This window comes from Rana temporaria, chromosome 4 (genome assembly GCF_905171775.1).
Source record: "Rana temporaria chromosome 4, aRanTem1.1, whole genome shotgun sequence".
NCBI classification, from domain to species: domain Eukaryota; kingdom Metazoa; phylum Chordata; class Amphibia; order Anura; family Ranidae; genus Rana; species Rana temporaria.
The window spans coordinates 329,636,759-329,661,307 of NC_053492.1; the positions used below are offsets into that span (position 1 = coordinate 329,636,759).

Genomic DNA, 24,549 nt, shown 5'->3' on the forward strand with positions numbered 1-24,549 from the left:
GGATGAGCCGAACAACGCCCCCCCCCCCCCCCCCCGTTTGGTTCGCATTTAGAACCCCATTGACGTCTATGGGACTCGAACGTTCGAATTCAAAAGTGCTAATTTTAAAGCATAATATGCAAGTTATTGTCGTAAAACGTCTTTGAGAACCCGGGTCTTGCCCCAGGGAACATGTCTCAATGGAAAAAAAAGTTTTAAAAACGGTCGTTTTTTCTGGACTTTTTTTTTCATTGATACATGTTCCCTCGGGCAAGACCCGGGTTCTCAAAGACGTTTTCACGGGCATACTATAGACACCCAGCAGGTACAATATTTAAAGGAATTTTTTTATTTAAGCATCATTAAAACCACTGCTCATCAGGAGCAGTGATTTTAATGATGCTTAAATTAAAAAAAATATGAAAAATTCCATTAAATATTGTACCTGCTGGGTGTCTATAGTATGCCTGTGAAAACGTCTTTAAATAGCACAATAACCTGCCTGCCAGTAAATTAGCAAGAACTGATCTAGCTAAACTATACAGTGTATAAATATATGTACAACACCTGGGATGTATATATATCCTCTACACACTGTAACATTAACTGACTAGCCTGTCTGCTCTATCTACCTGCAAAAAATTACACTCTCTCTGTCTCTCTCTGTTCTCCCTAACCACCGCCGCAACACACTACACAAGGCCAACGTGCAGGCGGCCTTTTATAGTGTGGGGCATGTACTAAACCCCCTGAGCCATAATTGGCCAAAGCCACCCTGGCTTTGGCCAATTATGGCTCTCAGTTTTTTGCAAGCTGTGATTGGCCAAGCATGCACTATGATCATAGGTCATAGTGCATGCTTGGCCAATCATCAGCCAGCGATGCCGCAGTGAATTATGGTCTGTGAAACATAACTCGAATTTGGCGTGAACGACCCGTTTTGTTTGTATTTCGACGAATGATCGAAAATACGATGTTCGAGTCGAACATGAGTTCGACTCGAATACAAAGCTCATCCTTATTCTTGAGAAAGAACAGTTCCGGTGTTCTTAATCTAACCAGGCAAAAGCAATACCAAAAGTTGTAATAATTTACCAATCTATTCTTTATATTACATTTTTTTTATGATGATGCTGATGATATAGGATTTATACTGCGCAAAAATATGCCCCCTCAATATCTGTTATTATATTTTGTATTTATTGTTTGTTGTGGTGACAGGTGCATTGAATGATAGCTTGCCTTTTCTCTCCAGCAGATTACTTATTGGTTAAATGACTAATGAGTAAGGCATTGATATGCTGAAATGAGTTAGTGTTGGCTCTGTTTGCAATTTTATTCATCCTCACCTGGTTTCTGACTTTATCTACATGGAAGGACTCTAGTGATGAGGGGTGGAGACAGCAAGTCCGGCACGGTTAGTGCAAACAAAGAGCTTTTGCCAGCCCTCATTGCATGATTGGGTTGCAGTGCCATTATCTTGCATGTTTTTAGAAATTATACTGCAGTGCCCTGAAATAAAGAGCCTCTCTATACACCTAAACCCCTTCTGAATCGATTAGACCTGAGCCCCGTACAGAGGGGCTGGCTCTACCCCGTTATTGGTGGCTCTGCATATTTACTGTCTGGAGCTGAAGGCTGATTTAAAGGGGTTTTAAAGGATTTTTTCCCCTAAATAGCCTCCTTTACCTTAGTACAGCCCTCCTTCACTTATCTCATCCTTCGATTTTGCTTTTAAATGTCCTTATTTCTTCTGAGAAATCCTCACTTCCTGTTCTTCTGTCTGTAACTCACCACCATATTGCAAGGCTTTCTCCCTGGTGTGGAGAAAGCCTCTTGAGGGGGGAGGGAGAGAGCAGGCAAGTCAGTACACTCTCTTCTTTGCAGATAAAGGAGCTGTGTGTTAGTGGGCGTCCTGACACTCCTGCTCGCCCCCTCCCCTTAAGAGGCGTTCTCCACACCAGGAAGAAAGCCTCGCATTACAGTGGTGAGTTACAGACAGAAGAACAGGAAGTGAGCATTTCTCAGAAGAAATAAGTACATTTAAAAGCAAAATCGAAGGATGAGGTAAGTGAAGGAGGACTGCACTAAGGTAAAGGAAGCTATTTAGGGAAAACATTTTTTTTCCCTTAAAAGACTCCAGAAAAATCTGCTGAAGGCTTGTAAATTACTTTTCTAAATATTTCCCAAAGATTTAAACATGTGTTCAGGGCCTTCTGTTATGCTGATTAATAGTAATAAGGAGTCACATTTTGAAAGAGCATTTTGCAATTAGAAAATGAAAAAAATAAAAAAAAAAATTTCTTGATCATACATCATGGGACACAGAGCCTTCATTACTTAATGGGTTATGTAGTCACCACAGGTAATTGGACACTGGCAAACCCAATTAAAATTGAGTTCCTCCCCTATATAACCCCTCCTAAATGGAGAGTACCTCAGTTTTTTCACCAGTGTTTAAGGTGGTTGGTCACGTTCAGCATGGGCCAAGAAGAAAAATGCTCTTCTGGCTGCGGAGACCTTGGAGCTATAACCGGATCCATTCCTCGGGCCGATATCAAAAGTCTAAGATGGCTGGTACCCGGGCCTCATCTTAAAGAAGAAACGAGGTTTGCCTGTAATGTCTCTCTGCGGAGGTCTGGGCTCTAGGATCCAGACTTTGGTGTACTAATACATCTGTGGCACGAAAAGTTTCTGGCAGAGTCTTCTACAGGTCCAGGTATGAGGTTTTCTCGAATTAAACCCTTAAAAAACCTGAAGGTTGGCACAACTTGCCCTGCTGTGATGGGTAAAAGCTGGAACTACTTTAAGTAGCTTTCCTGCGGCGTGGATAAGGTAAGAAGAGGATCATTTTATTTTGTATATTATCTTCTATAGTAGGATGTCTTTCCTGGTTCTCACCACTGGAGGGAGTAAGTACAAACCTGGTGATTTCTTACATAGCCATCCAGGACACAAGCTCAGTGAAGTTGGTCAAATTGAAACACCACTCACCTCCTTCCGCTGCAGGCTCTGCCACAATACGCATACAGGGGTCCATAATGATGACCCCAGTAATCTCACCCCCCTCTTATCTCCTGGGCACCGCCATGACAGCGGCGCATGCGAGCGCGTGCAGGGAGCACGCTTTTGCTGTCCAAATGAGACATGGATAGGGGAAGGGCCAAGTGGTTGCTAGTGCACATGCGCAATGCGGGACACCTGTGTGCAGGCGCCAAGAGGCTGGTTCAAAAGCCCAGCACGCCAGAGCCTCCTGTAATGAACACATGGACAGCTCTGTGTCCTCATGGACACAGAGCTGTGGGCTGTAAGCATCCCTGTGGATAGAACCAGGCAAACCTAAGACTCCTCAGCATCAGGTTGTGCAGTGAGCTGATATTTTTGTGTATTGTAAGTTTATAGCACAATAGTGATTGCATTTATTTTGTGGCTAGTACCTTTGCTTTGCAGTAAGGACTATGTCCCCAAGAAGAGGGTCAAGGGCTAATAAAAATGGCACCAAAAAACCCAGCGTACGGGAAAGATTTTGAGCTTGCCTGCAGTTTACCATCCCCCTCTGTCAGCCTGATAGCAGCCTCATAGCATGAGCCCCTGTCTGGTTTTGCAGCTTCTCCTATGGCAGCTCCTGTATATGTCACTGAGGATGCTTTAAAAGTTGCTTTAGATGGCTTAGAAGGAAGGATTGCTAATATTATCGCAACCTCCTTGAAAGGTAGCAGAAAACGGAGTAGATCCCTTTGATGTGCTCTGGCTCTCTTATCAGATGAGCCTTCTGAGGGTGAAATCCCTCTCTGGAGATGAGGAGTCTGAGGACTCAGAGGATGAGAGGATTCCTGCTACCTCTCAGTCGCTAAAGATGCAGGTGCAATATTATGCAGAGATGGTGCGTGCCACTTACAAATTGGCTCCTGTTGAAGCTTCTAGGCCCTCTGTTTCCTCGTTGGGATCTTGGAAATCCCCGCCTTTCCAGTTCCTTTCCAGTATCTTTGCTGGATAAACTAATGTATGATGACTGGGTTTACCCAGATAAAGTTTTCTCCTCCTAGGCAGTTTTCCCTTCTTTATCCGATGGAGGAAGCTTTCACTAAGAAATGGGGGGTACCTATTAAAAGCCTCATCTTCCATGGCTGGGGCTGTAGTACAACCTGCAGTTGCAGCCATTGGTGTATGTCAGTTCCTCAAGGAACAAATGAAGCAGATGATTAACCTCTTCCCTACAGAGGAGATTGAGGTTTATGAGGACCTTCCTAAGGCCTTGTGTTTTGCGATTGATGCTGTGACAGACTCACCCGGGACATCCCTGAACCATCTTATGTCTAAAATCATCCTACTGTTTGTCCAATAGGGGCATAGGATGAATGAGAAATTAGATCTTGGACTACCTGAGATGGGATTATTATGTATTTATTATCCACAATATTCCAGGATATCTGTAGAACTATTTACTGGTTGTTGATTCTGAACTCAATGGGTTAATTGTAAGAGTGACTCATTCATAGATGCTAATGCCATCGCCTCCAGCCATCTCTCTGCTCTCTGTGCTAATTGACCCTGCTATTGTGTGTGAAGATGTCCTGTGTTTACACTTATGATAATGTGTATTGTATAGCAGGTGAGTGGAGACGGGACGTCTACTCTGACAGGTCATATCTCGGAGTCACCTCGTCTGGGTAAATGATTAGTTAATTAGCTCATGTTAATTTATGTTCTGGTTACCTCTTTAAACTGTATAAAAGGCTGTATTCTTGGTTCTATTAAACACTCCATGTTTAGCACACAAACAAGTCTTGTCTCGTTGTGTGTTGAGGGCAGCTGGAATATCTGATATCTATATCCAGACTGATAGGAAGCGGTATATGACGGAAGCACTCAATCGGAGTGTGGGACATTCCGTTACAGATGCAATTATGGACTCAACAAGCATCCCGCTTGAGTCTCCCGCAGGTACACATGCGCAGGTCCTTTTGGTTAAAACATTAGGAGGTTTCTTGCAAGAAATACTTGGCAGCGTTGAATGCCTTGAATGCCTGTTTGGGGATGAGTTGGATAAATACATCCAAAAGATTACCGGAGGCAAATCTACTCTATTGCCGCTTAAGAAGAAGAGTAAGCATTTCTCATTTAAACATACTCTTTCTCCAGCCCCTGGAACCTAATTCTCCAGGCAGTGGTGAAGGCCTCCCCAGTCTAACAATAGGGGAAAAGCCCAGAGCCAAGCCCAAGGGCAGAAAAGGACTTGGGGTTCAAAGTCTAAACAGACCCCCAAAACTTCCCTTTGAAGGGTTCCCCCCGCTCGGCCGAGTGGGAAGAAGGCTGCTGCAATTTGCAAATGCCTGGCGGAACAAAGTTCAGGACAAGTGGGTCATCACCACAGTGTCCTAGAATTCAGACAAGTTCTGCCACCCCGTTTTCTGAGATCAAGAATTGCCAAAGATCCAGAAAAAAGAAGGCCTCTGCTGCTGGCCTTGGAACACCTGTTGTCTCAAGGGGTAATCTTGGAGTTAGCCCCAGAGGATCAGGGGTCAGGATTATATTCAAACCTTTTTACGGTTCCAAAACCAAACGGGGATGTCAGACCTATCCTAGATCTGAAAAGCCTGAATCAGTTCCTGAACATTCGCTCCTTCCGCATGGTCTGTCTGTTCAGTTGTTTCCACCCTCAGGGACGGGAATTCCTGGCATCAATAGACATCAGAGATGCACATGTGCCAATATTTCGCGCTCACCAAAGGTTTTTTAAGGTTTGCGGTGGATCAGCGCCAGTTTCAGTTTGTGGCCCTTCCTTTCGGGCCGGCTACAGTACTTTGAGTGTTCACAAAAATGCTAGTCCCGGCCCTGGCAAGGCTAAGGGCATGAGGAATAGCAGTAACAGCCTACCTGGACGATCTGTTGATCATAGATCAGTCCGCCGCACGCTTGGGCCACAATGTGCACAGCACAGTGGAATATTTAGAGTACCTAGGCTGGGTCCTCAATTTGGAGAAATCTTCCTTGCAGCCTCAAAAAAGGCTAGAGTACTTGAGCATGATTATAGACATGTCCCTAAGCAAGGTATTACTTCCCAAGCCTAAGGCATAAGCCATAGGAGAGTTGGTCCGAGTGATAAAGGCGAAAAGAAGGCCTTCCATCCTTCTATGCATGAGATTATTAGGAAAGATGGTAGCCTCATTCAAGGCTGTCCTTTACGCCCAGTTTTCCTTAAGACCGTTACATTGTGGAATTCTGTCAGCTTGGAACAAAGATGTTCAGGCCCTGGATCTTCCTATGATCTTATCTCCAGGGGTTTGCCAGAGTCTCAATTGGTGGTTGATTCCCCAAAATCTGTCAGAAGGAAAATCCTTCACTCCATTTACCTGGAAAGTGGTGACCACAGACGCCAGCCTTCTGGGCTGGGGGGCAGTTCTAGAAATAGCATCTGCCCAGGGAAAGTGGTCCGGGGTCGAAAAGCTCCTACCCATCAACATTCTGGAGATTCGGGCAATTCATTTGGTCCTCAAAGTTTGGTCTTACAGAGGGGCGTGACCGGATGGAGTGAGAGCGTGTGTTTTGTGTACGTCTACTCCTCTCCTCTCCATGCAGCCATGGAACATGTTCCCCTCTCTTCCTATCAGCCCTCCGCTGTCTACCCACATGAGGATTACACAGGCAGACGGGGGAGCTGATATGGCTATCAGGAGGGAAGGGAGGAAAATGGCAGTGATATACGAGCGGGACATGGAGCTGTGAAGCGTCTGGAGGGCCTGGGTCTGAACTCCTGAACCCCGGGAGTCACTAGTAGCAGTGGATGCAGCAGTGCGCACAGAGTGTGCACAGAATAGCTGAACAGATCAACGTGTCTATGTGCTTCTGTGCTCTGTATAAACAGCAAATCTTTACTCCAGGACCTGAGCACCCCCCCCCCCTCTCTTCTAGACAGGTCACGTGAGTAATGGATTGTAACAGTCTGCTATTTGGAATGCCATTGCCATTGCCATTGGAATGCTGAGTCCTGCGCTTTTTTTTCTGGCTGAAAGCTTTTAAATTGCATGAGGGATACATGCTGGGAGGATTGGAGGGAATACACTGTAACATACTGCATATGTATCTGTGTTCCCATACCCCTGTTAAGGACAAAAAGAAATAAAAACAACCTGCTGCATGCACACTGAGCCGATTTCACCCCTGGGTGGAGAGGTCTGGAAACAAGGGGGGGGGGCGGAGTGATACCTTATAGAATCTATGCTGCCGCTTATGGATGACTGTTGTGCCTCTTCTTTTTTTTCTGGACCTGATGCACTAGATGTTTTTGGTCTGTTGACCTGCTACTAACCGCTGAATACAGTTCTCCTCCTTGCTCCTTGTTTTTGCATGTTGGAGTATAGATTTATAGCTTGAACATCCTGATTCTCAAATACAAGTGTGTCTGCTCTTTGAGGACTTTTAGGAAGGGCTATAAATGCACAGAAACTGGTTATTTTTTGCTTTCTGTATTACTGGTACATCTGTTGCTCAGTTCTCGAGTAGCGCTGGGGGCTGAATACTGTATTGTATCCAGGCACTGACTTAGGGAATAAGCGCACCCCCTTGAAATTTAAAGACGTAGAGATGCAGCAGCTACGCTCTGCAAAAGAGAAGAATACACAGCAGGCGGCGGCCGCTGCAAAACTCGGGCAATACGCCCACTCCTCTACGCAGATCTCAACACCAACAAAAAAGGGGACGCAGCTTAAAGCGCAGCAGGGAGGAGTGACCGATAGAAAAATTCAGGGGCAACTAGCAGCTACACCCCTCCATGGCCCAGCAGGGACATCAACAGTTAAAGCATCAAGTAATAAAACCCCAGGGCTGTCGGAACAAAATATAGCGGTAACAGCTGAGTCGTGCACACCATTAGAAACGGAACCAACAGTAAAGGACATATTTATAGTGGTGAATGCATGCAAGAGCACATTAAAAGAACTTTGTGACCAGATGAAAGAAGTAAAAGAGGACTTAGTATTGGTTCGGCATGAATTACAAAAAACGTCAGAAAGAACATCGGCCCTTGAGGCGAGGACAAGCCAAGTGGAAGACTATGTATTTCCATTAATAAAGGATGTGAAAAATCTGAAGGAAAAGATGGGCAGATATGCATCAAAAATGGATGAGATGGAGAACAGACTCAGAAGGGACAATGTCAGACTGGTGGGGCTGACAGAAAAGAGCAAGGGTTCTAACCCTATAGAGTTCCTATAGAATTTTTGGAAGAGAGGCATTCTCAACGACATTTTCAATTGAAAGAGCACATAGTCCCCTTCAGGGCTCCGCCAGCAGGGGGGCATCCCAGGCCGCTCCTTCTGAAATTTCTAAATTATAGAGATAAAGTGACACTGTTGCGGATAGCAAGAGAGGTGGGAAATATCTCTTTTAAAGATACTAAGATATCATTGTATTCCGACTTTTCGCCGGAATTACAGAGGCGTAGAGCAGAGTTTATCCCAGTTAAGCGTGCATTACAGAAATACAGGCTGACCTATGCCTTCTTTATCCAGCATAGCTACGAGTAGTGGCAATGGGAGGTACCCAGATTTTTGATACCCCGGCGAGTGTAGAGAGATGGTTAGAAGAGAATAAGTTGTAGACAACCTGAGAAACATGGGAGGAGGTGTAGAGGGGGGGAGGAGAGACTGTCCTTTTTTTTTCTCTTCTTTCTTTCTCCCTGTTCCCTTCCTCTCTATCTCTCCCTCTCTCTCTCTGAGGGGAAAATAACAATTAAATTATGGGGAGGGGAGGGGGGGTAAGATGCGCACAGATTATGAATGGGACGGGGTGGGAGTGAATGTGAGGAACAAGTGGTGTGGGAAACGGTCACTGAAAACCCCTTAGGGGAACACCAGGATAGGTGGAGGGGGGGGGTGGGGACGGGGAGGGGCAGGTGGATGGGGAGGGGGGTAGGAGGGAGGAGAGGGGAGGATGGGAAAGAGTATGCCCCACAGGAATAAATTGTTTACTATTGTATGTAAAATATGAATCAAAGGAGAGTAAAGAAATTAATGATATTGCACAAAAGAAAAATATAGTGAAACACATTGGGAGGTTGCAAGGTAACACACAGTGGGAAAAAGATTGTTATAGTAAAATAGAATCTGAAATTCACATAGAAATAACTTTTGATGGTATATACACCTTTTTGAGTTGTTGTGCTACAATTTCTAAAAAAACATGGGAAACGAGTAGTAGGCACGGATTACAGGACAAAACAAGGAAAATTATGGTAGAGATGAGTTATGTATTTTTTTTGTTGTGCTTTCCTTTTTTTTGGATCGGTACCCCCCGACTTTTTATGATATATTCCACATCCCTGAATGCAAAGTAAAATATTAAATATAGGCTCATGGAATGTCAGAGGCCTGGGGACAGCAGCTAAAAGAGCAGCAGTGCTCTCCACAATGGAAAGATATGGGGTAGAGTTGATCTGCCTGCTGGAAACACACCTAACAAAGGATACAATCCAACAACTACAGAGTAAAAAATATCAAATTCAGTACCACTCAGTACACTCTACATACTCTAGAGGAGTAGGGGTTATGGTGAGAGCTGAGGTGAGGTTTTCCTGCAGACAGACCAGCATAGGTGAGAATGGTTGGTATGTTTTTCTGTATTGCACAATTGATAACAGAATGTATGTAATAGCCAATATTTACATTCCTCCACCTTTAAAAATAGATATAATGTTAAGATTAAATGAATTTATGCTGCTTAAGGAATAAATACCGGTATTAGTAGTAGGAGATTTTAATGAGGTCTTAGACCAAAAGGTCGATAGGTTTCCCTCACCGTTGTGTCCAGACCCTATAGAGAAGAGCCGACTGAGCCAATTTATGGAAAAGGTTGGATTAATTGATATGTGGAGAGTGCGGAGTCTGGGCGTTCAGCAATATTCTTGCTATTCAAGCACGCACTCCACGCTCTCCAGGATAGATATGGCCTTGGGGAATGACGGAGCGTTACGGGTTATGGGAAAGATAGTATACCTGCCAAGAGGAGTGTCGGACCATTCCCCAATGGTTCTAAATTTAAACTTAGGGGGACAAAAAACCCAGAGAGAGTGGAAAATCAACCCATATTGGTTCGAGCTAATAAAGGAATCGGATGATGTCCTGCCTAAACTAAGGGAATTTGTAGAATTGAATGAAGGTTCTACAGGAACGGGGATACTATGGGACACAATGAAGGCATACCTTAGGGGTGTCCTGATCCAGCAGGTGGCCAAATTTTATAAAAAAGTTAGAGAAGGGGAGGAAAATACCCATAGAGAGGTATTGGAGGCAGAAAATAATTATGTAATAGACCCAACGTTAGAGAAACATGAAACATGGTTAGAGAAACAACAAGCAAATAAGATGGTAATCATGTGGGAGGTAGAGACCAGACGACTCTTTTTACGTCAGTCTTCCTTTGCAGAGGGTGAAAGTGTCGGAAGGATGCTGGCGCAATTGGTGAAGACGAACTCCCTTCCCTCTGATATCCGGTCTATTAGAGCAGCAGGAGGGGCAATAACATCAGACACCTCAGAGATAGTGCAGACCTTTCAGGGGTACTATGAAAAGCTTTATACCGCACCGAAGGTAGGGATGGAAGTATAAATGGAGGGTTTCCTGGGGAGGTTAGAGATCCCGTCTATTACACAAGCAGAAAGGGATGAATTAGAAACTCCAATATCACTCGTAGAAATCCAGCAGGCAGTAGCAGATATGGCAAATCAAGTCACCAGGTCCGGACGGGCTCCCGACGGAAATATATAAATATTACGGAGAAATATTATTACCAGAGCTCATAAAAGCATTAAATGGAGCGGCCACAGAGGGAAGACTCCCTGCTTCAATGCTGGAAGCAACTATTATATTTATACCAAAAGAAGGGAAAGACCCCTTAGACCCGGCAGCATATAGACCAATCTCCCTCTTATTCTCCGATGCCAAGATAGTAGCCAAGGTTTTGGCATCGAGGCTTAATAGGCTTATCTCCAAACTGATCCATCCAGACCAGATGGCATTCATAGCTAATAGATCTACCAGCATGAATATCAGAAGGACATTTTTAAACCTACAAACCCCGACGGAGACGGAGGGAACACGAGCCGTATTGTCACTGGATGTGACCAAAGTGTTTGACAGTGTAGAATGGGGCTATATCTGGAGGGTGCTGGGAAAGTTCGGATTTGGTCCGAAATTTACTGGCTGGATAAAAATGCTTTATGACAATCATAGTGCCAAACTTAGAATTAATAATGAATTCTCAAAAAAAGATTCTACTGGAGAGGGGGACGAGATAGGGGTGCCCTTTGTCACCCCTGCTCTTCGCCCTAGTGATGAAACCTTTGGCGATTGCCATAAGGTCAAGCACTGAGATAACCGGATTTCAAAGTAAGACGGGAGACGAAAGAATCGCGATATATGCCGATGATATTCTCCTCTACCTGGGAGATACAGAACAATCGCTGGTAAAAGCAATGAGTATAGTAGAGGAATTTGGTAGCTTTACAGGTCTAGAGCTAAATTGGGAGAAATCTGAGTTATTACCGGAGAAATCGTGGCACTGGGAATACCACAACTGACGGTGGTGGACACATTGAGATATTTAGGGATATTGGTGACGAAAGATCCTAATCAATATATAAACAAAAATCTAATCCCCCTACTGGCTAAATTTAAACAAAATAATATTTGGAAACAGCTCCCCCTATCAGTGGCTGGTAGATGCAGCTTAATTGAGATGATTTGGCAGCCACAACTGCTGTATATAATGCATAATTGTCCAGTTTGGATCTGTAGAAAATGATTCAATAAAATCGAAACGCTTTTCAAAGAGCTAATATGGAAAGGGGGACAACCCAGGATCCGACTTCGTACATTGCAGCTCCCGGTACTGGAAGGATGTCTGGCAGTTCCCCACCCTGAGAATAACTACTTATCAGCACAATTACAACAACTAATGGGATTTAACATCCCGGGGGGGATGTTAATGCTGAATGGAGCTGCACGTGATACTATTATTGAAGTATTAGAAGCAGAATCCTTTAGTTATAGGAACCCAACAATAAAAATGATAACTAAAATATGGAAAACGGTTAATAAACTGATGGGTTATATCGGGTTTAATGAGTACACCCCTCTGTGGAATAATATCAACCTACAGGAAATCCTCCAGATAGGAAAGGTGGGGGGATGGGAAATGCATGGTATAAAAAGGCTGAGACAACTGTATAAGGGTGACGGGTATAGGAAGTTCCTGGACTTGAGGGAGGAATTTAATATCCCGCAACGCTCATTTTTTACTTATCTCCAGGTAGGGCACGCCCTTGAAGCCCAATTCAGGACACAAACCCTAGTGTGGAATAAAATGCCTCTATTCCAAAACGTAGTTAAAGTCGGCCCAACTAAGGGTCTTATATCTGAAATATATGGACAGATAAGTAAAAAGATCAACACAGGGTCAAACCTCCTTAAAGTAAGAGAGAGATGGGAAGAAGATATAGGGAAAATAACACAGGAACAGTGGAAGAGAATACTAGAGATGGGATCAAAGGTTTCAGTCTCACCCCCCCAGAAAATCTCCCACCTGATGCTGATAAATAGAGCCTATTATACGCCTAAGCGCCTGTTTAAGTATGGAAGAAGACCAGATGATAAATGTCCAAGATGCCAGGGTCCTGGAGACCTAGTACACATGGTGTGGCGCTGCCCAACGCTGTTTCCCTACTGGGAGGGAGTGCTCAATATTTTTAGCGATATATTTGGAACACCTTTGGAGATGGAGGCCACACTATGTGTACTGGGATACAGGAAGGAACGAGAGGAGAAGAGGAGTATCAGGCCCCGTACACACGACAGAGGAACTCGACGTGCTTGGCACGTCGAGTTCCTCGTCTCGTGTGTACGGGATGAAGCCGCCGAGGAGCTCGGCGGGCCGCCTTCTCCTATAGAACAACGCGGCCAACGAGAAAATAGAGAACATGTTCTCTATTTTCTCGTCGAGCTCCTCGGCGGCTCCATCGAGCCAAAACTGTACAGACGACAGAGATTCTCGGCAGAATCCGGGTTTTGACCGAGTTTCTCGGCGAATTCTGCCGAGAATCTCTGTCGTGTGTACGAGGCCTTACAGTTGCAATATTGAGATGTTTGTTTCAAGCCAGAAAATGAATAGCCACAAGATGGCAGGCGACAACGCCACCGGCAGTAAGAGAATGGACCAGGGTAATGAATGAGTCAATCTGTATAGAAAGAGCAGTCTATATAAAAAGAGGTAATCTTAAGGACTTTGAGGAAATGTGGAAGCCATGGTTGGAAAAAAAGGGTGCTCCTATTTAGGGGGTAAGAACTACAGCAGGGGTAGAGTATAACCAAATATAATATCTGACTGAAAAGCCACATGTGGGATATCTTGGTAGAGCTATGATTATTGTAGCCTCTGGATTTAGATGGGGGAAGGGAGACAACCGGGTGATGGAATTGACTTACGAAACCAACAGTAAACAGATTAATGGAGTAGTATTAAGTGGGGAGGAATAAACAGAGAGGAGGGTTGAGAAATAGTACTATTATAATATCGAAAGGGGGTAAAATAATATATAGAATCCCTGGCCCGGTTGGCTCCTCAACTCCAGTAAATGTTATTATTTGCTTTCCAGTATGCCAACTTAGGAGGTCTCACTTTTTGTATTTGCACTAAGACTATGATATATATAAAGAACATTTTTTTCCTGTTTTTAATGAATTGTTCAAAATTTGTATGAGATAAAAATATAATAAAGAATGAATATAAAAAAAAAAAGTTTGGTCTTACAGACTGCAAGGCTGGATTGTTCTGGTCCAGTCCGACAATGCTACGGCCGTGGCCTATATCAATCACCAAAGAGGCACCAGAAGTCTGGATGCCCAAAAAGAGGTGAATCACATCCTGGCCTGGGCAGAAAGGCATATTCCTTGCCTATCTGCGGTCTTCATTCCAGGGGTAGAAAATTGGCAGGCGGATTTTGTAAGCTGCCAGCAACCGAGTCCAGGAGAATGGTCTCTACACCCCGACATGCTTCAAATCATATGTTAGAAATGGTGAACCCCAGATGTGAACCTGCTTCCAAGTTCAATGCACAATAGACAGCTTTGTGTCGAGAACAAGAGATCCCTGTGCTCAAGGGTCAGACGCCCTGACAGTCTCATGGGATTGTATCAGTATTTCCTGATTTATGTGTTCCCTCCAGTACCGCGTCTCCCACAATTCCTTCAGAGAGTCAAGAGGGAAGGAAAGTCTGTGATTTTGGTCACCCCGGCTTGGCCTAGGAGACCCTGGTACACAGAAATCAAAGGATGGCAGTAGGAAGACCATGGGTTCTCCCACTACGCCCAGACCTACTGTCGCAGGGTCCAATATTCCATCCTGCCTTACAAAGTCTAAAATTGACGGTTTGGCTGTTGAGACCCACATTCTGAGGAAACGTGCACTCTCAGAGCCAGTCCTATCCACTCTGGTTAATGCTAAGAAGCCGGCCTCCAGGCTCATCTACTACAGAATCTGGAAGACCTATGTTTCCTGGTGTGAACCCAGAAAGTGGCATCCTAGGAAATATGCCATTAATAGGATTCTTGCCTTTCTTCAGTTGGGCTTAAATATGAAGTTGGCCTTGAGCGCTATCAAGGGCCAAATCTCGGCCTTGTCAGTATTTTTTCAAAAACCGCTTGCCTCTCATTCCCTAGTCAGGACCTTTGTTCAGGGTGCACTGCGTTTGAATCTGACGGTTAAGTCTCCTGTGTGCCCATGGGATTTGAATTAGGTATTATCTGTTTTACAGAAGCTACCTTTTGAACCTTTACACCAGGCTTCTCTAAGTCTGTTGACACAGAAACTGTATTTTCTTGTGTCCATATCCTCAGCAAGGAGGGTATCGGAATTGGCGGCTCTTTCGTGTAAAGAACCATATATGATTATTCATGAAGACATGGTGGTGCTGCGTCCTCACCCAACTTTCTTACCTAAGGTGGTTTCAGGTTTTCATCTGAATCAAGATATAGTCTCACCGTCTTTTTTTTCAGATCCACAGTCTGCGGAAGAGAGTCTACACTCTCAAGATGTTGTTAGAGCGGTAAAAGTTTATCTGCAAGCTACGGCTCAGATAAGGAAGACTGATTGTCTATTCATTCTGCCACAAGGCCCAAAGAAGGGCCAGGCAGCATCAAAATCCACTATTGCAAGGTGGATTCGACAAATCATTATTCAGGCCTATGGTTTAGAAAAGAAGATCCCTTCTTTTCAGGTGAAAGAGCACTCCACTAGAGTTGGTGCTTCATGGGCAGTGCATCACCAGGCCTCCATGGCTCAGATCTGTAAGGCTGCTACTTGGTCTTCGGTCCATAAATTTACTAAATTCTACCAGGTACTTAGGATGTTATGAGGTTATGAGGATGCCGCCTTCAGGCGTAGTGTGCTGCCGGAAGCAGTATAGATCCTCTGGCTCGATGGCGGTCTTATTCTGATCTGTGTCTCCCTCCCTTCAAATTTTAGCATTGCTATGGGACATCCCATTAAGTAATTAAGGCTCTGTGTCCTGTGATCAAGAAAATAGGATTTTTTAATACAGCTTACCTGTAAAATCCTTGGGATTACATCACGGGACACAGAGCTCCCACCCCTCTTCAGAGTTAAACGTAGAACACTTATTGCTTTGCTACAAAACTGAGGTACTCTCCATTTGGGAGGGGTTATATAGGGGAGTAACTCAATTTTAATTGGGTTTGCCAGTGTCCAATCACCTGTGGTGACTAAATAACCTCTTAAGTAATTAAGGCTCTGTGTCCCGTGATGTATTCCCAAGAAAAGGATTTTACAGGTAAGCTGTATTAAAAAAATCCTATTTTTGTAATCACAAAATGAAAACGATGAGCAAAATTACATTACCCGACATGTACACATTTTCTAGTTTTTGATATCTAATATTATGTCCATGTGATATATGGAAGTCATTTTATAAATATGCTATTGCAATTACAGTTATTGAATTGTTGAAATGATAAAATTACCATACCAAAATTCACCATCATCAAGTGATGTTTGACACAGGCGTTTTCTCTCTGCTGGATCAATGGAACTCCATTCTGGAGAACTAGAAGATAATTGTACAAAGAAATCAGCATCAGTTGACTTTTTACAGATTGTTCACTTTTTTGTTTGTACAAGGTATACACTTTGGATAAACCCAGAATCTTTTTTTATATCAAATACCAACAAAGTAACAAAATTACTAGAGCAGTAGATTGAATTTTATAAAGTATTGCAGATTAAAAATACTTCAACGTTGATAATGGAAACTTAAGCATTTAGGTAACAAAGCTCTCAAACTTGGACTGAAATTAGAGCAGGTTTTTTCCCAACCAGGGTGCCAAGGCATCCTCGGGTGCCTTTAGGTTTCCTCAGGAGTGCCTTGGCAAAATGCCTAAAAATTTACGAAGCATTTATTACAAGCCAAGATGTTTTAAGCCTGCCTTTTAGTTACACAAAACCACAGGTTTTCATTGTGTACCAATACAACCTTCTAGCTGCCTGAATCATAACAACCAATGATGCCAACCATTTTGATAAGGAGGACGTCAAGTGCCTGTATGGCATCCTTGTTTGCCCCTCTCTCTGCACTGCCCCTCTTCATCAGCACTGGGGTCACATTAACGGAATAAGGGAGAGAAGCTGACAGAGAAACACTGGACTAGACTACACCTCATTTCATAATTGTTTTTCACAGATCTTTCACAGGACTTGCTTACATTGGTTTTTGCTTGTGTTGCAAATGTGTAATGCAAAAAACAACAAAAGAAGCAGTTTGAAACAAATCCTTTAGTAACTCAAAGGCAAATGAAAGAAACTTGTTAACAGAAGAAAACATACAGCTTTGGACTTGTTCTCAGTCTATCATCTATGAACATAAGCATGAATTAAACATGGTGAACATACTTTTTTTAACCATCCAATTTCATAGTGGCATAGGTGTTACAGAACTGATAACTTGGTGCAAACACTTTCATCACATAAAATTGTTTTGGCATGTAAAAATGTTCATGAGTATTTCTAGCACAACAGTCACCCTATAACACCCGTAGCAATAATCCCATGTAAAATCTGGCATGCTGGTTGTACCCAAGTTGATCGATCAATCAACTTGGGTATATTCAGCCTGCTCATACGTGGTTCGTCTATGGCCAGCCTAACACATATAGACACATCCCCCTGTTTGGAGACCTGCAGGGGACATGTTTCAATGCAAAAAAAAGTTTTAAAAACTGACGTTTTATCAGGAGCAGTGAATTTAATAATGCTAAAAGTGAAACAATAAAAGTGAAATATTCCTTTAAATTTCATACCTAGGGGGTGTGTAAAGTTAGCATGTGAAATATCGCATGTTTCCCGTACTTAGAACTGTCCCTGCACAAAGTGTCATTTCTGAAAGAAAAAAATACATTTTAAAACTGACTTGCGGCTATAATGAATTGTCGGCTCTGGCAATTCAGAGAGGATTCACTCATAAAAAGAAAAAGTGTGGGGGTCCCCCCAAATTCAATTACCAGGCCCTTCAGGTCTGGAATGGATATTAACCAGTTCCCGACCCCCGCATGTACATATACGTCCACAATATGGCACGTACAGGCACATGGGCGTACATGTACGTCCCCGCCTTACCCGGGTTCGGGGGTCCGATCGGGACCCCCTCCGGTACATGCGAGGGCCGGGAACGGTGTACGGGAGGTCCGGGAGGAGGGGGCGGCTATTGGTTTCCAGCCGTCCCCTCTCGATCTCCCTCGGCGAATCAGCTTCCACCTGAGCCCTCCCCTGCCTGTGTAACTGTAAACAACAGGCAGGGAGGAAGTGACGTTTTCTCCCCTCTGGCGGTCTTTTCGTCCGGTTCCCAGAGGAGAGAAGACGTCAGTACTGTTGAGTTGCAACCAACAGCACACTGACACAGCACACATATGTACATAACCCCTCACCCCCCCCCCCAGCACCCCCAGATCACCCCCTGTCACAGTGTCACTGATTGCAGTGATCATTTATTTTCTGATCACTGCTTTTAGTGTCAGTGTGACAGAAAAAAGTGTCAGGGCAGTTAGGTTTAGGCCCCTTTAGGTCCAGGGTAGCCCCCTACCCCCCCCCCCCCAATAAAGGGTTAAACCCTGATTGCCCCTAGTGTTTAACCCTTTCACCCCTATTGCCAGTGTCACTAAGCGATCGGTTTCTGATCGCTGTATTAGTGTCACTGTTGCCGCTAGGCAGTTAGTTTTTTTTTGAGGTTCGCCGCCAGGTTTATATAGCGTTGGGTACCCCCATAAATAAAGGTTTTAACCCCTGATTGCCCCTAGAGTTAACCTTTCACCACTGATCACTGTATAAGTGTCACTGGTGACGTGATTAGCCAGTTAGTTATTTAGGTTATTTAGGTTCGCCACCAGGTTTTTAGAAGCGTCAGGTACCCCCATATATTACCGAATAAAGGTTTTAACCCCTGATTGCCCCCTAGTTAACCCTTTCACCAGTGATCACCGTATAAGTGTTACGGTTGACGCTGGTTGGTTTAGTTTGCTGTTTATAGCATCAGAGCACCCGCCGTATATAACCCAATAGGTTTAACCCCCTGATCACCCGGCGGGTGATATAAATTTAATTTTAGCGCCAGTCAGGGTCTGCGTCGCCCCAGGCAGCGTTAGGTTAGAGCCAGTACCCGCTTACACCCACTCGCTAAGCATACACCCCCCTTAGTGGTATAGGATCTGAACGGATCGATACCTGATCTGATCAGATCTATACTAGCGTACCCAGCAGTTTAGGGTACCCAAAAACGCATTGTTAGCGGAATCAGCCCAGATACCCCGCTAGCACCTGCGTTTTTCCCCCTCTGCCCAGCCCACCCCACCCAAGTGCAGTATCGATCGATCACTGTCACTTACAAAACACAAGACACATAACTGCAGCGTTCGCAGAGACAGGCCTGATCCCTGCGATCGCTTACAGTTTTTTTTTTAAGCGTTTTCTACGTTTGCTTTTCTACAGATCAGGTGCTTTTTTTACCTGTGAATCCTTACCATTGTACCACTAAATTTAGAGTCCAAAATGGCAAACCGAAGGTACAATGATAAGCAGGCCTTGGAGTTCATGTGCATGTCAGATAGTGAAGAGGAGGAGGTCACGCATCTGACAGATTCTGGCTCAGAATACGAACCCATTTACGACAGCGGCTCCATGTCAGATAGCTCGCACGACGAAGTTGAGGTCCCTGCTAAGGCCAGGCGTACCCGATCCCATTCTGATGTTGTTGAGCAGCAAGAACCGCAGGACCCTCGTATGGAGCAGAGATCCAGTACTAGCGCCGCTATTCCTTCTGGTGGATTGGCAAGCACCAGCGGCCTAGTACACCCTGGTCGTTTATCCAGCACTGCAGTAACACTTGGTGACGTGGCGAGTCCCATAAGTGCAGTTCAAGCTGGCGATGTGGCAAGCACAAGTAGTGTCCCGCTGCCACCAAGAAGAAGACAGAGACAGGCCCGTTGTGCCCATAGTGCCCTTCCTGTAGAATTTGCCTATCCTGATTGGGTCCCCACCACTTCTACAGCACCTGTACTTCCCCCATTCACTGGCCAACCCGGTATTCAGGTGGATACAGCGAACTTTACGTCACTTGATTTTTATTCGCTGTATTTCACGGAAGATCTCTATAGATCTATTGTGGACCAGACTAATTTATATGCTGGTACCTACATCGCCGCTAACCCCCAGTCTCGCCTTGCCAAAGAATGGAAACCTCTCGAGGTTCCGAATTTAAGACCTTTCTGGGCCTTACCCTCAACATGGGCATACACAAATTTCCGTCATTGCGGATGTATTGGTCCACACATCCATCGACCATATGCCCGTTTTCTCTGCTCACATGGCCAGGAAACGATACAAGGCGATCCTGCGGTTCCTGCATTTCAGTGACAATGCACTTTGTCGTCCACGTGGAGGACCCTGAATTTGACCGGCTCTACAAAATTCGGCCCCTCGTAAACCATTTCAACGAACGTTTTTGCAGCCTTGTTTAATCCCCAGCAGGTTGTATGCGTTGATGAGTCCCTGATTAAATTTGCTGGCCGCTTGTCTTTCAAACAGTACCTTCCCCAGCAAGCGTGCCAGATACGGGGTCAAGCTCTATAAGCTCTGTGACAGGGCCACAGGCTACACATGGAGCTTTAGGGTTTACGAGGGAAAAGATAGTCAGGTAAGAGCCGGAAGGATGCCCAGATTACATGGGGAGCGCTGGCAAGATTGTTTGGGACTTGGTGTCACCCTTATTCGGAAAGGGGGTACCATTTGTATGTGGACAATTTTTACAGCAGCGTGCCACTTTTAGCCACTTATTTTGATCACAGATTGGCGCATGTGGCACCGTGCGACCTAATCGCCGGGGCTTCCCCCAGCGGCTTGTAGATGCCCGTATTAGGCCGGGGGCGAGAGCCTGCTGCAGATGTAAAAATTTGCTCGCTGTGAAGTGGCGGGACAATAGGAATGTTTTCGTTCTTACCACCCTTCACGCAGACACGACAGTCCAAATTCATACGGCGACTGGTGTTGTGGAGAAACCCCTCTGTGTCCACGAATATAACCTTAATATGGGAGGGGTGGACCTCACGACCAGTTAATGGCGCCGTATCATATTGCCCGTAAGACGAGACGCTGGTACAAAAAAGTGTCTCTACATTTATTTCAATTGGCTCTACTGAATGCTCATGTCGTATACAGAGCTTCAGGACGGAATGAATCCTTCCTTCAATTCCAGAGGGATATCATCACAGAACTCCTGTATCCCAGGCGGTACTGTACCTCACCAGCCCTACCAAATGCAGTAAGCCGACTGCATGAGAGGCATTTTTCTTATGTCCTCGAGAGTACCCCTACCCAACGAGCCCCCCAAAGAAAATGTCGTGTCTGTACCAAGCGCGGATTTAGGCGTGACACCCGTTATTTTTGTCCTAAATGTCCTGCCAATCCTGGTCTTTGTATTGGTGAATGTTTTGAACGCTTCCACACACACGTTAATTATTAGTGTAGGGTGAAACATTTCACAGGCTAGGCTCACTTACACAGGGTCTCCAAGATGCCATCGCATTTGAGAGACCCAAACCTGGAACCGAAAAGTTGAAGTTACAGTTCACAGTTACAAAAAAAAGTGTTAAAAAAAAAAAAAAAAAAGTAAAAAATAAAAACACACAAAAAAATATAAAATAAAAAAACCAAAAATAGTTGTCGTTTTATTGTTCTCTTCCCTCTCTATTCTCTCTCTATTGTTCTGCTCTTTTTTACTGTATTCTATTCTGCAAAGTTTTATTGTTATGTTTTTTCATGCTTGCTTTTCAGGTATGTAATTTATTTTACTGTTTTCAGGTACGCCATTCAGCTGTTGCGCGGACTTATTTATCTTGACAGCAACAGCGTTTGCTCCCACGATATATAAAGCCGCGACTCCAGTGCTGTAGGAGGTGATTTCACCACCACAGTTAAAAAAAAGAGCATATATGCCGAAGCATGGGGGCAGCAGGGGCGGAGGAGCGATTTTGCTCCTAATGCCGCGTACATACGGTTGACATTCCTACGGAGGCTTTCCCGTGGAAAAGTCTGACCATGTGTACACGGCATAGAAAAGTCCGACCGTGTGTACGCGGCATAGAAAAGTCCGACCGTACGCGGCATAACTTTTTTGCGGGAGGATGCCCCTATGCTTCGGCATATATATATTTTAGGCACAGGTTGCGTTAAAAAATGTTTTATTTTTTACTATGTTTTTTTATAGGTATTTGCTTTGCAGGTATGGTATGATCTTACTGTTATACTGGAATGTTACTTTGTTTTAATGTTAACCATCATTTGCTTAGCAGGTACGCCATTCAGTTGCAGTGCGGATTTATTTAGCATGACAGCAACAGCGTTTGCTCCCACGATATATAAAGCCGCGGACTCCAATGCTGTAGGAGGTGATTTCACCACTACGGTTCAAAAAGAGCATATATGCCGGAGCATGGGGGGATTAGGGGCGGAGGAGCGATTTTGCTCCTAATGCCGCGTACATACGGTTGACATTCCTACGGAGGCTTTCCTGTGGAAAAGTCTGACCATGTGTACACGGCATAGAAAAGTCCGACCGTGTGTACGCGGCATAGAAAAGTCCGACCGTACGCGTCATAACTTTTTTGCGGGAGGATGCCCCCATGCTTCGGCATATATAAATGGTGCATGTATGCCCATCATTAGAAGTGGGGTGGGATGAAGGGAGGTATTCTAATGGTGGGCATACCCACCGACAAATCTTTTTTTTGTTCAGCCAACAGGCTGCATGAAAAAAAAAAAAGATTACAATACATGTCCAACAAGAACCATCAACGTACTGGTATGTTGCTGGACTTTGAATGGTTTATACCAGAATGATGCCTGTGGGTTTAGGCATCATCTTGGTATCATTCTTTTCAGCCAGCGGTCGGCTTTCATGTAAAAGCAGTCCTAGCGGCTAATTAGCCTCTAGACTGCTTTTACATTCAGTGGGAGGGAATGTCCCCCCCCCAGATATAAACGGCGCCATTGAGAATATGGGAAAGCATTTTATCACACCGATCTTGGTGTGGTCAGATGCTTTGAGGGCAGAGGAAAGATCTAGGGTCTAATAGACCCCATTTAAAAAAAAAAGAGTACCTGTCACTAACTATTGCTATCATAAGGGATATTTACATTCCCTGAGATAACAATAAAAATGGTAAAAAAAATAAATAAATGGAAGGAACAGTTAACAAATAAAATAAAAAAAAGCGAAATAAATATATAAAAAAATAAAAAAAAAGCATCCCTGTCCCCCCTGCTCTTGCGCAAAGGCCGAACGCAAGCGTCGGTCTGGAGTCATATGTAAACAGCAATTGCACCATGCATGTGAGGTATCACCACGAAGGGCAGATTGAGGGCAGTCATTTTAGCAGTAGACCTACTCTGTAAATCTAATGTGGTAACCTGTAAAGGCTTTTAAAAATGTATGTAGTTTGTCGCCACTGCGCGTTTGTGCGCAATTTTAAAGTATGTCGTGTTTGGTATCCATGTACTCGGCCTAAGATCATAATTTTTTATTTCATCAATAATTTGGGCAATATAGTGTGTTTTTAGTGCTTTAAAATAAAAAGTGTATTTTTTCCCCAAAAAATGCGTTTGAAAAAAACGCTGCGCAAATACTGTGTGGAAAAAAAATTTGCAACACCCACCATTTTAATCTGTAGGGCCTTTGCTTTAAAAAAATATATAATGTTTGGGGGTTCAACTTAACTTTCTTGCAAAAAAATAATATGTTTTTATGTAAACAAACAGTGTCAGAAAGGGCTTTTTCTTCAAGTGGTTAGAAGAGTGGGTGATGTGTGACATAAGCTTCTAATTGTTGTGCATAAAATGCCAGGACAATTGAAAACCCCCCCAAATGACCCCATTTTGGAAAGTAGACACCCCAAGCTATTTGCTGAGAGGCATCTTAAGTCCATGGAATATTTAGATTTTGACCCAAGTTGCGGGAAATATAAATATATATATATATATATATATATATATATATATATATATATATATATATATATATATATATATATATATTATATATATATATATATATATATTTTTGCGCAAAGTTGTCACTAAATGATATATTGCTCAAACATGCCATGGGCATATGTGGAATTACACCCCAAAATGCATTCTGCTGCTTCTCCTGAGTACGGGGATAACACATGTGTGAGACTTTTTGGGAGCCTAGCCGCGTACGGGACCCCAAAAACCAATCACCGCCTTCAGGCTTTCTAAGGGTGTAAATTTTTGATTTCACTCCTCACTACCTATCACAGTTTCGAAGGCCATAAAATGCCAAAATAGCACAAAAAAAACCCAAATGACCCCATTTTGGAAAGAAGACACCCCAAGGAAACTGCTGAGAGGCATGTTGAGTCCATTGATTTTTTTTTTTTTGTCCAAAGTGATTGAATAATGAGAAAAAAAAAAAATTGTCACTAAATGATATATTTCTCACACATGCCATGGTTATATGTGGAATTGCACCCCAAAATACATTCTGCTGCTTCTCCTGAGTACGGGGATACCACATGTGTGGGACTTTTTGGGAGCCTAGCCGCGTATGAGACCCCGAAAACCAAGCACCGCCTTCAAGATTTCTAAGGACATACATTTTTGATTTCACTCACACAAATCTTGAAGGCAGTGCTTGGTTTTCGGGGCCCCGTACGCGGCTAGGCTCCCAAAAAGTCCCACACATGTGGTATCCCCGTACTCAGGAGAAGCAGCAGAATGTATTTTGGGGTGCAATTCCACATATAACCGTGGCATGTGTGAGAAATATATCATTTAGTGACAACGTTTTGTAATTTTTTTTTTTTTGGTCATTATTCAGTGACTTGGGGCAAAAAAATTAAATATTCCATGGACTCAACATCCCTCTCAGCAAATAGCTTGGGGTGTCTACTTTCCAAAATGGGGTCATTTGGGGGGGTTTTGTGCTGTTTTGGCATT

General features: G+C 44.0%; 1 protein-coding gene across 1 annotated transcript in view; it reads right to left on the minus strand.

The window, feature by feature from the left end:
• The window catches only part of CAPN9 (calpain 9), a 1,050,568-nt gene that overhangs the window by 604,010 nt on the left and 422,009 nt on the right, over window positions 1-24,549 (minus strand). The window contains exon 8 of the mRNA XM_040350717.1: window positions 16,016-16,093. Within this exon, the coding sequence (XP_040206651.1) occupies window positions 16,016-16,093 (78 nt within the window). The remainder of the gene's footprint in view (window positions 1-16,015; window positions 16,094-24,549) is intronic.